The 17,364-nt window shown below is 36.6% G+C and overlaps 1 protein-coding gene across 2 annotated transcripts in view; it reads left to right on the forward strand.

Moving 5' to 3' along the window:
• Window positions 1-17,364, forward strand: part of COL12A1 (collagen type XII alpha 1 chain) — a 117,159-nt gene that overhangs the window by 15,647 nt on the left and 84,148 nt on the right. For both annotated transcript variants that reach the window (XM_021693681.1, XM_021693680.1), the window contains 8 exons: window positions 165-428; window positions 604-768; window positions 1,440-1,613; window positions 3,753-4,043; window positions 4,245-4,847; window positions 6,006-6,278; window positions 9,713-9,985; window positions 11,635-11,907. In XM_021693681.1, coding sequence (XP_021549356.1) covers window positions 165-428; window positions 604-768; window positions 1,440-1,613; window positions 3,753-4,043; window positions 4,245-4,847; window positions 6,006-6,278; window positions 9,713-9,985; window positions 11,635-11,907 — 2,316 coding nt within the window. The remainder of the gene's footprint in view (window positions 1-164; window positions 429-603; window positions 769-1,439; window positions 1,614-3,752; window positions 4,044-4,244; window positions 4,848-6,005; window positions 6,279-9,712; window positions 9,986-11,634; window positions 11,908-17,364) is intronic.

Below are 17,364 nucleotides of genomic sequence, written 5' to 3' on the forward strand. Positions count from 1 at the left end.
TATATTCTTTTGTGCATGTCAGTTGTGGGTGAAGAACAATGTGAATATGTTCTAATAAACAAAATGATTTAAGGATACAACAGTTTTTCAACGTTAGTTTGTATTCATTAAAGGTGGATAAAGTTAAGAATACATCAATTAAAAATATATCAAATGTATTTCAGAATGCTCTGTCAGTGCCTGGACTGATCTAGTGTTCCTCGTGGATGGCTCATGGAGTGTGGGAAGAAATAATTTTAAGTACATTTTAGATTTTATTGGTGCTCTTGTGTCTGCTTTTGACATCGGAGAAGAGAAGACAAGGGTTGGTGTTGTTCAGTACAGCTCTGATACCAGGACTGAATTTAACTTAAATCAGTACTACCAAAGGGATGACCTTCTTGCTGCAATTAAAACAATTCCATACAAAGGTGGCAACACAATGACGGGTATGTTTTACAAATTTTATTATTGTTGAAAATAAATGAAATACCTGTTTGGGGAAGAAATCAAACATTGCACAATTTTCATATCTTAAATAATCTTGAAATTAATCACATGGTTTTTGACTTTGGCAAAACTGTGTGGTAAGGAGTGAATGAACATGTTTCTTTTTCACTTCAGGGGATGCCATTGATTACTTAATTAAAAATACTTTCACGGAATCTGCTGGAGCAAGAGTTGGCTTTCCTAAAGTGGCAATTATTATTACGGATGGCAAATCGCAAGATGAAGTGGAAATTCCAGCAAGAGAGCTTCGAAATATAGGGGTTGAAGTTTTCTCTTTGGGTAGGCCACATTTGGTTAAGTATTTTCTCTTTAGACCTCTCTCAATACCTAATGCTTATGAAGAGGAAAGGTGGATTCCTTAAGGAAGGATGCTATTAGAAGTATTTAGTGCATTTTACAGTGTAGTGTTAAACCATGTCATCTTTGAGTAAAAATTCTGCTTATGTATTTCTCTCCTATAACTCCCTTAGCCTATGCATTGTGAGGTGGTATTCATATTTTTGCCAGCCCTCTCTACTTTTCAAAGAATGCTGGGCCAGTGATTCTAAGAAAGATCCTCCTTGTATTATCATTAAGTGCTTTTTTAAATGTGTTTCCTATATTATGTAATACTTGAAGAATTTGGAGGGTTCCAGCTCATTCAGGACTCTGGAAGAAAAAAGTATTATCTTTACAGATGGCAGGGACAAATGATGGCATGGTTAGGATGAGAGCCTGCTCTGTTTTATTAACCATTCATTTTCCTTTTTGGCTGGCCACTTTCTGTGAAATTATAAAATGCCTTTGTCATTTGAACAGTCGCACATTCGTTATGAAGCAAAGCAATTCTGGTTTATGACTAAATAAGGACTTATAAATGTCTTTACTTTTGAAGGACTGAGAAAGCAAAGAACTTCCCTAATTCAGCACATTTTTCTTTTCAATATATCCTTGTCCTTTTGTTTTTGAAGGCATTAAAGCTGCAGATGCAAAAGAACTCAAACAAATCGCCTCCACACCTTCATTAAACCATGTTTTCAACGTGGCCAACTTTGATGCAATTGTGGATATTCAGAATGAGATCATCTCCCAGGTGTGCTCCGGTGTTGATGAACAACTTGGTGAATTGGTTAGTGGAGAAGAAGGTGAGTGAATTGTTCAGTGTTCCCCTGTGTTAACCTTTTCCATTATTTGATAGCTTTTATAGATTTATAGGTAGTCTAAAAGTAGACACATTTACTCAAACACATCTTCGGTGATTCTCCAATTGTATACTCGATTATATGGTTTTTCAGTAACTCAACTTGTTGATATCATTTCCATTGTTCCCCCTCCCCCAGTAGAGCATGAAGTAAAATCCTTAAAAATCTTTTTTGGAGAAGTTTGACTTGCTCTTTTTCTCTGAGACCATTTTGTGCATATTGAGTGTCCATAATTACGCTATCCAGGTACTTGCTTTAATGATCTTACACTCCGATGTAAACATTGACAAGCTGGGAAGACATGTATTTTAGCATACAGCAACATCAACTAATGAGAACACTGTTTCTATTAAATGGTGAAACAAAAAGATTTTCTATCATCATTCTCTGCATGTTTTCAAAACTTTTAAGAATATTTCAAAGATCAGTTTGATCCTTCCACATCTGGAAAATCTTCCCATTTCTATCAGTTATTGCTTCTAAATACATGGGAGAAAGAAAAGACATTTCAGAAGACATTTCATCAACATCCTTTTGGGCATTAAAAAGTCACAGTTTCCATGATTGTTCTCCTCTTAGCCTGAGAATTGACAAGTGATTAAAGATAAGTTCTAAATAGCTACATCTTCAGTCATATAAACTCTTTAATCTCCAAACCCCAAGTATTTTGGCAATGTTCGCTGGCTCTGATTCTATTTCAGAACCCCTTCTCATTACTTCATGGGCTCCAAGCCTTTTTCTTTGTTTTACTGCCTAATGTCTGATTTTTTTGCTCTGTGTGATTACAAAATTGACCCCTTCATCCCACTTTCCCCTGATTAACCTCTCTTTACTTAGTCTTTTAAACATTCTAATGCTGACCTATTTTCCCTGGGGTGCATGTGTGAGGGTAGACCAAACGTCCGTCCTGCCACTGTTTGAAATCTGCTTGTATGAGGTGCATGGCTGCATTGCAGGTGTTCATGCTGTTCCTCGGGACCTCTCTTTCTTCCTGACTTAGCCTGTGACTTGTTTTCCCTGTACTGTCTCTGCATCCCACAAAAGTTTTGGCCAAACATCCAGTTGGCTCATCTGTTTCTCCTCCTTGCCCCACTACTTGTCATGTTTTAGGCATCATTTTTATGCACTCCGTATGAATGCCTTTTCGAGGAGGCTGTGGGGAGACTTGTGCCTGTTTGATCATCCACTTCTTGCAGGATGAGATAAAAAAAAATTGAAGTATAAATTCTGGGAAGTTGGTTCCACTGATAAATGTAAAAGTGTGAAAATTTGATCTGAAATATCTTAAAATACTTTATGTTATCTGTTAAGTACATGATTATGTTTCTATGTTGTGTAAGGATAGAAATGTTTTAGGGGATCGATATTTCCTTGTTAGTATACGTGTTATAAAACATTGAGTCCCTCTTGGTGGCATTATGAACATAGTTGAACATTTTTCCTTGGCTTAAAATAAGTGAGAATAAAATTGTCTAACATTATAAGAACTGTTGTTTAAGAGCTGCTGAACCCTTCATCTTTATGTATTATAAAGTATCCTTTAAAGATTATATTTTAGTCTTTATAATATCATTAAAAGAGAAGAAGAATTGAGTAAGTCATTGATTTAACAAACATTTATCAAGTGCCTACTTTGGTACCTAAGAATAAAGACAATGAGTAAAATATCAAAACCAGAGTGGAAATCTTGGTCCCAGAGAATTAGGCTTCAGACATCTTATCATTAATTTCTTCCAATGACTTCCTTTTCCCCTAATTTTCTCAGCTCCCTGACTAAAAATCAGGCACTGAGTCTCTTTTGGTTTTGGATAGGTATAGGTGGAACTGGAGAGTTGGGATTAGGCAACTCTTCTTGACTAATTCATGATTAATTTGGATAAGGAGAATTGAATGTCCAAACCTAAAGGTTGTATCTCACTGTTTTTTTTCTTAATAGTTTATTTATTTAAGTAATCTAAACACCCAACGTGGGGCTTGAACTCATGACCCCGAGATCAAGAGTCATAGGCTCCTCCAATTGAGCCAGCCAGGCACCCCTACATTTCACTGTTTTTAATCACTGTTCTGCTTGTTACTTTGTAGTTATTGAACCTCCTTCAAATTTGGTTGCCATGGAAGTCTCATCAAAATACATTAAGCTAAGTTGGAGTCCATCTCCTAGCCCAGTGACTGGCTATAAAGTCCTTCTTACACCAATGATCTCTGGAAGCCGACAGCATGCTCTCAGTGTGGGGCCTCAGACCACCATGCTCAGTGTTCGTGACCTTTCAGCAGACACAGAATACCAGATCAGTGTTTCGGCCATGAAGGGACTGACATCCAGCGAACCCATTTCAATAATGGAGAAGACTCAGCCAATGAAAGTTCAAGTGGGTAAGTGAATAGGTCTATCATTGGGTTTGGTATATGTGATGGTCTGTTTGACAGTATGTCTTACTGGTTCAGGTTTAGTTTCAAAATATTTGCAATGGTTTTCTTTTAAATAAGTGTGCTTATTAAGAAAACCAGATATCTATATTTCATGATTAATTTATATTTGTTGAACTGTAATGGGCTTTTTTTTTCTTTTTACAGAATGCTCACGTGGTGTGGATATAAAAGCCGATATCGTGTTTTTGGTTGATGGTTCCTATAGCATCGGGATTGCAAACTTTGTTAAAGTTAGAGCTTTTCTGGAAGTTCTTGTAAAAAGTTTTGAGATTTCACCAAACAGGGTACAGATAAGTCTTGTCCAGTACAGCCGGGATCCTCATACTGAGTTCACTTTGAAAAAATTCACCAAAGTTGAAGATATAATTGAAGCAATAAACACCTTCCCCTACAGAGGAGGATCTACAAACACTGGGAAAGCAATGACTTATGTCAGAGAGAAAATATTTGTTCCTAGCAAGGGTTCAAGAGGCAACGTACCAAAGGTCATGATTCTTATCACTGATGGGAAATCTTCAGATGCTTTCAGAGATCCTGCTATAAAACTAAGGAATTCGGACGTGGAAATCTTTGCAGTTGGTGTGAAGGATGCTGTTCGCTCAGAATTAGAAGCTATTGCCTCTCCTCCTGCTGACACCCATGTGTTCACAGTGGAAGATTTTGATGCTTTTCAGAGAATATCTTTTGAACTCACACAGTCTATCTGCCTTAGAATTGAGCAAGAATTGGCAGCTATAAAGAAAAAAGGTTAGTAGGCTTTGTAGAGCCAAAATTATCCCTTCATGAACAAAGCATTTTTTGGTTCTAAAATTGTGGATAATACGCTTCTCCAATTCTTTCTACATACAGGAAAAAGCAACTTCCCTGTCTTATAGAAATCTATTGAGCTTAGTTTATTTAGCTGAGATATGACTTTCTCCTGGGTATGGGTCATGTATTTATTGGTGAAAAAGCTATTTACCATGAGTCATGAGATGTTTTTGATCCTAGATCCTTAAGCTGAGCTGGGCACCAGCTTTATCACACCTATTTGTCATATTCAATTCAACAACCTGTAGTTGAGTGTCTACTATGTGCTAATTGGTGAGCCAAGTCCTTTGAATTAAAGGTGACGAGAACATAGTCCTAGAACTTTGAATTCTTCTTATGCATTCCCTTCCCTGGACCAATTTTGGGCACCGTTCCTCACAGCTGGAATTCCTTATCCTCTTTTCTTCATTTGTTCAAATTCTATTTGTCAGCATTCAGTAAAAAGTCCCAACTCTTTGATTAAGTCTTCCTTAGCTGTTCTAGTGCTGTAACGCTTACTACCACTTCCAGTCATCTGGGTTCATAGGTACTGCTCTGTTTTGTTAATAATGTGACACTCTCCTGTCTTTCCAATTTGATTGTACGTTCCTTGAGACCAGCAGTGGGCCTTAAAACATTGGCTCTTCCTATGATTTAGTTTAATGAATATTCTTTGGTTAGGAAGAATTCCTTAATCATTACTTTGAAATATCTGTCTACCACCAAAAGTTAATATCTGATTGCCAAGGATTAATGGGAAAATATTGCTGGGTTCATTTTAGGTCTGTTACTGTTTGAATATTCCAGTTGTGGGCAGGACCATTCCATTACTGCTTTGTGTTTAGAAACCCCATTCAGTTAAATTTTAATTAAGCATTTAAACAGTGTAACTTAGTATTGTGAATGATCAAGACAAATGATCAAGACCTCCTGGTAGGGCTGTAAATGAGAGGCCTTCTCTCAGAGGTCAGGTGTGGAATATTTACTCAGTACATTTGTCTCAATGACTATTCCCCCAATGAACATAAGCCATTTCAGAAACATAGTCATCAGGTCCATTTTTGCTTTATAGATTTAAACATTTTAACTGTGTCCTTTTTTTTTTTTTTTAAATAGCTTATGTGCCTCCAAAGGATCTTAGTTTTTCTGAGACGACTTCTTACAGTTTCAAAACTAACTGGTCTCCTGCTGGAGAAAATGTTTTTTCATACCACATCACCTACAAGGAAGCTACTGGGGATGCTGAGGTCACAGTGGTGGAGCCAGCGTCAAGCACCAGCGTCATTCTCAACAACCTGAAGCCAGAGACGCTGTACTTAGTCAACGTGACTGCAGAGTATGAGGATGGCTTCAGTGTTCCCTTAACTGGAGAGGAGACCACTGTGGAAGGTGAGATGAGATTTCTGACCCTATTTTCCAAAAACTAGCAATTTATTGTGGAACCCAGTTACAGTTTGAAATAACCGTCTCCTCTATAGAGATGGTGAATGCCTCTGTAAGATTCAGCATCTATAAAGTACAGCTCTTCATACATCTGTTTAAAAAGTGAAAAACTTTTATATAAAAAAACCCCTAGATTTATTTTGATGAATTTGAAGTTAAGAGGTATAGAGAACTGTTAATAACTATGGAATTGACTCTTGAAATACTGCTTAAGGCCAGATTTTTCTGTCCCGTATTTCAGCATGTTACGTGCAAATACTTCTGAATTTTGTTTACTTTATCTATGGATGTGATGGCAAATATATTACCAAATGTTTTTTCTTTTTAAAAATTGTGGTAAAATACATATAACATAAAATTACCATTTTAACCATTTTAAGTATACATTTCAGTGGTATTTAGTTCATTCATATTATTATGCTATCATTACCACTATCCGTCTCCAGAACTTTTTTCATCTTGCAAAACTGAATCTCTGTACTAATTAAAAAATAACTCTTCATATCCACCCCCCCCGCCCCACTGACCCTGGCAATCACTATTCTATTTTCTGTTTCTATGAATTTGACTACTCTAGGTACTTCATAGGAGTGGAATTATACAGTATTCAACCTTTTTTTCTGACTTATTTCACTTAGCATAATGTCCTCAAGGTTCATCCATGTTATAGCATGCATCAGAATTTCCTTTCTTCTTATGGCTGAAAGATATTCCATTATATGTTTATATCACATTTTGATTATCCACTCACCCACAGACAGATACTTAGGTTGCTGCCACTTTTCAGCTATTGTAAATAATGCAGCTGAGAACATGAGTGTACAAATTTTACCAAATGTTTTAAGGATTATTTGTTTAGATATATCCTCTTTACTGGATAGAATTGAGTACTTTCTGATACATTTCACTACATTGGACATTTAAAGGATACCAAGGAACCTGGTTACGAGAAGACTAAGACTAGGCAATTACTCTTTAAGATAAATATCGCAAATAGTAAAAGACATGTCAATTGTTCTCTATTTTTACTGGGTATAGGTGAAGAAGATGAAACAGATGCATGAGGAAATTAAGATAGTTACAAAGAAGTATTTGCTAACAGGGAAAACATATATTGGCATATCTTGCTGATAAAAGCTAGAGAATCTTTTTTCTCTGAAAGATTTTAAAAATAAGATTCATCTTTCCTTTTTATGCATAGTTTAGGTATATTTCTACCTGAAGGCCAGCAAATAAAATAATGGCCTAAGTTGACTACTTTTCTTATGATTTTTGTATTGAATAACCTAGAAGTCCGTACTTAGATATTTCTGATTTCCTTTTTTTTTTTTAAGATTTATTTATTTGAGAGAGAGAGAAAATGCGCACATGAGTGGAGGGTGGGGCAGAGGTAGAGAATCTTCAAGCAGACTCCCCGCTGAGCGCAGAGCCCAATGTGGGGCTTGATCTCAAGACCCATGAGATCATGACCTGAGCTGAAATCAAGAGTTGGACCCTTAACTGACTGAGCCATCCAGGCACCCCAATATTTCTGATTTTCTGATGATTTCTCTGTAATGTCCATATTGTTGCTTGAAGAGCCTGGCCCTTTTCCTTCAGCACTTTAGGATGGGGATGGAAATATGTCTCAAGAAGAAATTTAAGTCTAGAGGGTCTTTGAGTAGAGCCAACTGCATTCATATATGCTCTAGTTTTCGCTCATTGGGCTTCAACAAAAGCATTTGGTAATACATTTCCAATTCCATTGTCTGAGTGAAATCTGGAATTTAAACTTTCTTTAGTCAGTAAGGAAGTTTCTGATTTCAGTACCTTTGTTAGGCCAATTATTGAGCTCCAGCTTATGTGTCAGGTACTATGATAATTGCTTTCCATGGATTATCTCATTTAACCACATCAATAATCCTATAAACAGTCTTTTTTTTTTTTTACTATTGGGTAATCTAAGGCTCAAAATTACACATTCAGCTTCAAAACTAGTAAAGTAGTTCCTCTTGATCCTCAGCTTCACTTTCTGTGGTTTCAGTTGCCCATGGTCAACCCCAGTCCAGAAGCAGATGATTTTCCTTCTGACTATTGTTAGAAGGTCAATAGTCGCCTCATGCTGTGTCATGATGCCTGTGTCATTCACCTCACTTTATCCCATCACGTAGGCATTTTATCATCTCACATCATCTCAAGAGGGCTGAGTACAGTAAGATATTTTGAGAGAGAGACCATATTCACATAGTTTTTGTTACAGTATATTGTTATAGTTACTCTATTTTATTATTAGGTATTGTTGTTAATCTCTTACTGTGCCTAATTTATAAATTAAGCTTCATCATAGGTATGTATAAGAAAAACATAGTATATATAAGGTTCAGTACTATTGATGGTTTCAGGCAGCCTCTGGAGATCTTGCAATGTAACCCGTGCAGATAAGTGGGGGGTGGGGAACTATTCAAATTCATCAGTTTATCTGCCTCATTTGTTCTGGCTAATTTAGTCTTTTTCCTTGCCATGTAAAATGAGTCATGGGTGTAAGTCTGCCAGCTGCCATTGCTTTTCTTAAGGGATACACTTTCTTTCTCCCTGAAGTGATCTACTGCTGTGTTGGCTATTTAGATAAACTAATTATATGTGGGATAAATGCAGATGTATTGCACTGTGCTTTCACTCCAGCAGATTGAGAAGAACGTGTGGTCCAAATGGACAATTTACCCCTTAAATGAATAAGTAATTTAAACATGTTTGCCAACTACAGCCAAATGATGTTCTCCTTTAGGCTCAATGAAAATCCCATTTAAGATTGTGAGTCTATGTACATTACCCCCATTGCAATTTGACCTCAAGATTTAGATCCAACTAGCATTCATTAAGTACAGTGTGTTTGGTCCAACACATGTATAATCTAATTATCCAAGTCAAATGACTATATAGATAAAAAAGTTAGCTGTGGAACTGACTGGACAAGACACTTCATTCAGTTGGATAAATATGGTAGAACTGGGTGTTTGGTATTATTTTCCTACTTTTCTGAGAAAATCTAGTTAGAGGGAAAGCCTTGGCTACCTGTTTCAAGAAATAAAGTATTTTTATTCTTGAATTTTATGTCAACATGAATTTACCATTTAACAGAGTATTTATGATTTTAAAAGTTTACTATTAGATACCTCTTTATTTGATTAAAAAAATTAACAGTACTTTGTTTCTTTCTGTGTATTGCAGAGTATTAGTTGTTTCAGCATCTAGTTAATGTCTGGCTAAATGAATGCTGTAACCAGAATGTTTGACAATAAACTGCTTTTGGATTTGTTTAGAAAAATGCTATAATTTGGTGATCAAAAGCTTAGTTTGCATTTTTTATGTAAAATAAACTTTTTTTTTTAAACCAATTTCAGTAAAAGGAGCACCTCGAAACCTAAAGGTGACAGATGAAACTACAGACAGCTTTAAAATCACCTGGACTCAAGCTCCAGGGAGAGTTTTAAGGTACCGAATTATATATAAACCAGTTGCTGGTGGAGAAAGCAAGGAAGTTACGACCCCTGCCCATCAGAGGAGGATAACACTCGAGAACCTGACTCCAGACACAAAATATGAAGTATCTGTAATTCCTGAATATTTCTCAGGACCTGGCTCTCTGTTGGCTGGAAATGCAGCCACTGAAGAAGGTAGAGGAAATATGCTGACTTTATGGTAACAACCCAAATCTTAGACCTCAAGGGATCCTGTAGGCAGCTATCCAGACACTACAGCACATGAGACATTATCTCAATTATCTGAGTATCTTAGACTGTAGTCCTTTCAGACTTGGGTTACTCAAATTTTTCACTTACTTGTGACAGCGATTTTTTGTGTCAATAGAACTCAGATGCTATCATATGGCCTAAATATTCTTTTAAAAATAATATTATTAAATATTCTAATATAAATTGAAGGATGACTAGGGATTAAAAATCAAACTGCTATGCACCATTGAAACAAATTAGCTATTACTTCTTCAGGAAGATTTTAAAATATTAACCTGTTTTTATTTAAATGGGATGGTTAGACTCCCAGGATAGATTCTGATATTTGTTGCAAATTATTAATGTTTAATATTTATTTCATTGAGAAAAATTAAGGCATTTCTAATTTTCATTTTATTCCCTATCTTTAAAGTTAAAAATAACAACAACAACAACAACAACATATTAGCAATAATGAACAGTTATTAAGGACTTATTTGTATCAGGTTCTGTGCAAAGAGCTTTTCATATATTATCTCATTTGATCCATGCACAGAGTCAATGGAATTGTTAATATTATTATCCCTTTTTATAAGGAAATCAAGGCTAAAGATACTAAATAGTAATTGAGTCATGCTGCTGATAAGCAGTGAATCTGAGGCAGACACTCATAAGGAATATCCATTCTCAGCTCAGTCTGCATCCCTACTTCCCTCCCTGGGGAACCTAGCTAAATAGCCTTTTCTGCCGAGACCCTTTCTCTTTCCATCTGCTTTCTTCCTCCTCTCTGCCCTTTGGGAAATCATTACCTTCCTTTTTCTCTTTCTAGTTGGGGATCTAGGGCCCTTTGTGCTGGGGACCATAAAAAAGACCCTGACTCTTCATCTTTCTGTTTTCTAGAGTAAAAGTGGCTAGCTGTTGTGTACCTGGTGGAGAGTGTCACAGGGTTGGGTGACTTAGGACCCTTTGGGGATGACATGACCACTCTACCAGAAAAGTCATGAAATGCCAAACATCATAGTTGTAAAGGGATAGGCAGCCTTTGAGTTTTACCTAAGGCAAGGTCTCACTTGGGCTGTTTCCTCTCTTAAGTTTTTTTCTGGGGATAGCCTTTGATCATTTATCATTTTTATCACATCAGTGTATTTTCTGGCCATTACATTTAGAAGTTCATAGCCAATAAATCCTTTTTTTGAGGCTTTCTTGGGGGCATTGATACCTACATTGTGATACTAATCAATGTATTTACAATTTGTAATGCTTTGTTCCACTTTCAGAGAAAAGACTGTAGTTTTTAATGTCAAAGATTCTAACCTGTGTAAACACAGAAGAGGAATTGGATGCCTTTTGCTTTGTTGCTACTAACACATAAGGCCCAGTTTAGAAGTGCTGAAGCTCTGTTTGCTTGTCAACAGTTAACAATTGCTGTGATAGCTCACAGGATATAAATTTGATGCAGCGTGTACGCGCGCGCGCGCGCACACACACACACACACACACACACACACACACACACACTTAAAGCAACAAAATGTTTTTCAAGTCATTTTATTAAATAATGAATTTCAATGTTGTTGTTGTTTTTAATGAAGTTAGAGGGAACCCAAGAGACTTAAGAGTTTCTGACCCTACAACATCAACTATGAAATTATCTTGGACTGGGGCACCAGGGAAAGTGAAACAGTATCTCATCACATACGTCCCAGCGGCAGGGGGTGAAACTCAAGAGGTCACTGTGAGAGGACATACGACCAGTACTGTGCTGAGAGGATTAAACGAAGGGACACAATACTCCTTGTCTGTGACGGCTTTGTATGCATCTGGGGCTGGAGATGCCCTTCATGGTGAAGGAACGACACTGGAAGGTAATCACTGTCATGTTTTATAGAAATCCCTGAGTTTATTTGGGATTGCATTTAGGAAGTTGCAATTGTTTGCAGAGAATCAAGTCTAGAAATGTGCTTTCCTTTCTCTTAAAAGGAATTTGTATTGAAAAGTAAGTAACTACAAAACTGCCTCTTATTCAGAGATGTAGAATGTAAGCAACTGTAAAAAATTAAATTTAATCAGGAAAAGGCGTACTGGGGAGCTGAGTGCATAAGAAGGCCATAGAAATATGTTCTTAAAGCCATGGGCTGGGTAAGTGGAGAATAGGTAAGTGTGTGACATTTCATAGTGAGAAGCGACCTTGGGAAATATCTGTGGATGAAAAGGATTTGGGTTGCCCACAGTAACAAAGCTGCTTCCATCACTAGGAGCAGACAGGAACCCTTTCTGACTCCGAGTCTCTTCTCATTCACCATGCATAAAAGCATTTAGCTTGAGAAATATGAGGATCCAGGTTTCTGCTTTGTTTGTTTTCTAAATGACCTCTAAAGTTCAGTTCTGTGTTAGAAGGTTGAAGTTAATGCAGTATTTAGCAAGAACCACCAACAAGACTGGAGCTGTGTGCTTGGTTCTCCAGACTTAATTGTCAGAGGGCTTCATATTTCTTTGAATCTTTTGAAATATAATGGCAGCTTCCATTTAACTCATCGCAACTACAAAGTAAGTTGTGTAAGAGAGAGAAAATACAAATTTAGCCTAGCCACAGTAAGAACGTTGTGATGTTAAAAAGAAGTATCAGTGGGTGGTTATGATAATGAGTCAGTACCATAGTCTGGGGCCTAAATGAGAAATCAGGCATTGATTTCTTCTTGTTATCATCATCTTTTATATGACCTATTTAATGTAAGTATAGGAAGAAAATGAATCTGAAGTATCTTTTGTGATGCGAAATCACAGTGACTTTAGGTAAAATATCTGTCAAATTTGGAGGATCCAGGAGTTTGGAGGTTTGTAGATGTTGTAGTTAACAGGGACAAGGCCCACAGTAGGCAGTTTTCATTAAAACTACAAGATTTAGTCAAGAATTAAAAACAAACAGCCGGGACGCCTGGGTGGCTCAGTCAGTTAAACATCTGCCTTCAGCTCAGGTCATGATCCCAGGGTCCTGGGATTGAGTCCCACATCGGGCACCTTGCTCAGCAGGGAGCCTGCTTCTCCCTCTGCCATTCCCCTGCTTGCACACTCTCTCTCTGACAAATAAATAAATAAAATCTTTTAAAAAAACCCACAAATAGACAAAAAATATTCTAATCAATTCTATCTCTAATATTAATCAAGAGTTTAATTCTAATAGTCCATGAAATTTATTTTTAAAAGAGGATTTAAATGAAAGATTAAATACCAGCATGTAAAATACTGATTACTACAAGAGTCCTGGTTTGACTACTTAGCCATGCGACCTTGAAATGGTTCCTTAACCCCTCTGAGCCTCAGTATACCCATCTATAAAGAGGGGATGATCACTGCTTCCCCTGCATCACAGATTTACTGTGGAGATCAAATGGGGAAACTGTACGTGAAACTTTTTGGGAACTGTAAAATACTATATGTATATAAAATTCATCAGGAGGAAATGACATTCACTTTAGAATTGGTATCTAAAAATATGGCTTTTGTAAGTATTTCAGAGATATTGATTAGCTGCACTAAAGTTTTGAAAGTAAGAAGAGGTAGAAATAGAAATTGCCTTAATTACAGACACCTAATCCGAACAATAAAACATGTGATCCTTGTATCTGGAGCAACATCCAGAATTTCTGACAAGTTTGTTCTTCTGTTTTGACCTTTTGAGGTTCTCCTTTTCTTGTGCTTCCCAAAGGCTTTCAACATAGATTGTTTATAGGATGTTTTTTAAGGATAAACTTTTGAGCTTTTGTTTTTTCCAGAATAGTTGTAGATTATTCATGTTTGTGAGAATTTCTCCCTTATAGGGAATATCTTGGAAATACTTTAATAGTTTTCCTTCTTCTTGTACCTTTTAACCTTCTGGTAGTCTTCTGCATTTTCTTACCTTAAAAAAATATATTCATACTTAGAATTTTCTTGGGGTTAAAAATTAGGCATTTTTACTGAGAATGATATATTAATCTTTAGAAAACAAAATACACATTTTAATTTAACAGCAAACACATTCTATCAGGCTTTGATTTTTCTGGGCCAGGTGAACAGCTGAACTGTTTATAATTTTATAGCTTTGTACAAGTAGTATAGAAAATCTACCAAGTTGTATGCATGTGTGAGTATGTGCCCATGCGTGCGCGCGCGTGCACACACACACACACACACGTATTTGATCAGAAATTACGTCTAAGGGAAATACATGTGTAGTAAAATAAATCTTAAAAATTACTGTTTTCCATTTCCTGAGAAGGAGGGAAGCAAGATGATTGACTATAGTTAATTGATAACTAAGTTGTAATAATACATTTTTTTCTATTTACACCAAAGCTCTTTACTACAGTGAAGGATTACATAAAATGCTGACAGCCTGATTTTATGAACATATTTATCCCATTGCATTATGTGTGGTAAACTTGACAAATATGTGAAAGCATAGTTGTGACTAAATTAAAATAGTAGAAGATTTTTGCCCCTGGTTATTCCATTTCATTTTATTGTATTAACTCAGCCAAATCCACATACCATATACAAGAATAGGATATGATGGTAAATGCAGGGAATGGAAAGCCTGAAACAGAGCCAGGCAACTGCTTTTGAGGGCCGCTGTTTTTCTAATCTGTTTTTCTCTTGGGAGAGAAGGTGGTAAGAGCAGACCTTGAAGGAATGTTTCTTCCATCCAGAGGCATGGCTCAGCCGGCAGGAGCCTTCTGTAGGTTGAAAATTTTATAGATCGCCTCAAGTGCATTCTATTCAAATCAAAAAATGTAAAAAAAAATATTTAGTGTGATCTACAACCGTCCCTAACTTGAATCTGTTTCCTAGTTTGTTGAAATGTAGCCAATGATCAGAAAATGCCCCTGTCCCTGGAAGAGACATTTATAGCATTGGCATCAGGGAAGTTCATGGTTTGCTCTAGTACTGTATGAAATAGAATTACACAGGCAGTGTTTATTACTATTTCAGATCCAAACTTTAGAGGAATCTGAGCACAAACTATTAGGTTTGATTTATGTTGTCCCCCCCCCCCCCGGTTGTTGTTGTTAAAATAGATTTAACGTAATTACTAAAAAGACTGTTGTACATGTAAGTGTCCTTCAGGTCATGGTAGAACTTTTAGTTGTCACCGTTAGTGTGTAGAGAGAGGAAAACCTGCTCTTACAAACCTTGAAATGAATAATGTCCATTTTAATTCCGAGATTTACCACAAATGAATGAAAACTTCAGTTTGGGAATAATACGGTTCTTTTTGTTTTTGACTGTTGGTTTTTGGCTATGGAAAAGATGACTTTTCAAAATTTCCTTTGTTTCAGTTGCTATAGCAACCTGCCAATGTCCTAGACACAGACAGCTTCCTGTACATCAAACCAAGCTCACTCAGCTGACATTTTGTTACAATGAGGTTTTTAGCACATCATAGGAATTCCTCTGCATGATGTTGAGTAACATGGGGCCTCTCCAAGACGGACTAAATAAGGTCTCTGTTTCCCTAGATTTACTGCTATCTCATAATTTGAAAAATCATACATTCTGGGTATAGCAACGCTGAGGTTTCCAGGGAACTTTAGCACAATTCCCAAAGAACAATTTGTATTTCATTTCCTGCGCATTAATGGCTCATCAGAGAAATATCTAGATCACATCGGAGACATAACAATTATGGAAGAAATCTCACATAGGCTTTGCGGTTGAAGGGTGATTTAATTGTTAAGAGGTTTTCAAGAACTATGTATTGCTTAATGTAGTTGTTAGCTTATCAATAGGGAACTTTGTACTTTGGGATAGTGGTTCTAATTCACTGGGGTTGTAAATCAAGTGTGTTTCCACATAAACGTGGAAGCAGGTTTTCTGTATTCTGCTGTGGAAAGTTGGATGACTTTTGAGCTGAGCTCTAACGGAAAAGACAAATTGATTTAGAAGAGGATTTACATTACATTTTCAATTTAACTTCTATTTTTGAAAGTGATATGTGAAACTCAATAAAAGCCGACTGGAACAATTTATACAGTTTCATTTCATTATGATTAATTTTTCAGTTATCATCATTGGCTAATTTGTGTTATAATAATTATATTTGAATTGGATGATGATTTGCTTTTCAGAAAGCAAATGGAAAAGGGCTAAGGAAACGTAGGAAAGTTACATAAATGAGGCATTAGTTCTTTGGCCTTGTATGTGGAAAAAAGTAGAAATCAACCCCTTGTGGATGTTCAGATCATGAGAAATACACCTGTCTAAATTACTTCCCACAGTAGTAGCTCAGAGACGCATGTGAGCAGGCATGAGAAAAATGCCTTTTGAATATATCTAAATATGGTTTAAACAGAGCAGAAATGCTGAGTATCAAAATTTCAAAAAACTGATAAATTTTGTGTGTTTAAACGTATGACAGAAAAGAATGTTATTCCTTATAACTATACTGGTACTATACTGGGGAGACTAGGATAGCTGGGAATACTATTGAGAAGGATAAAGTTGAAGGCATACCATCATTATAGAAGAGGACTTATTTGAAACGACTGCCAGAAATTCTATTACCAGAAATAAAAGTAATATACAAAGCATAGGCATATACCCCAGAACAGCAGAAAACAGGTACTGTGAGATTAAATATTATTGAAAACAATGCCACTTATGTGAAGTCCTAAACAAACTGAAACATCATAAAACAAACATTTATAAGTCTTGGGGGCAGAGCAAAAAGAGGAACTTGAGCAAGTTGGGAACCTTTGCTAGAGCAGAAGTGGATTCAGGTTCTGGGAAGCATAGTGACAAAGGGGCAAAAAGACTACTGGATTTGGTTCCTATTCACTGGACCTGTCTATGGCTTCCCCTGTTGAGATACAGTAATGCCTCCTGCAGAAAGGCTATAGGCTTGTCTTCTGACATCTTTCCTTTCTTATTCCTCTCTCTTTCCTTTCTCTTCCCAGGTTCTCTAAAAAGAGACTCCCAAATCCAATCTAACCAAACCAAACCAAATAATCTCTTCTGTGTTATGGATGTCCAAGTTCCTTATGTTGAGGACAAAACCTACAGTTCAGTATTTTATTTATTTATTTATTTATTTAATTTTATTTTTTTAAAGGTTTTATTTATTTGACAGAGAGAAAGACAGCCAGAGAGGGAACACAAGCAGGGGGAGTGGGAGAGGGAGAAGCAGGCTTCCTGCGGAGCAGGGAGCCTGATGCAGGGCTCGATCCCAGGACCCTGGGATCATGACCTGAGCCGAAGGCAGACGCTTAACGACTGAGCCACCCAGGCACCCCTATTTTGTTTATTTTTTAAAAAGATTTTATTTATTTATTTGTCGGAGGGAA

This window comes from Neomonachus schauinslandi, chromosome 8 (genome assembly GCF_002201575.2).
Source record: "Neomonachus schauinslandi chromosome 8, ASM220157v2, whole genome shotgun sequence".
NCBI classification, from domain to species: Eukaryota; Metazoa; Chordata; class Mammalia; order Carnivora; family Phocidae; genus Neomonachus; species Neomonachus schauinslandi.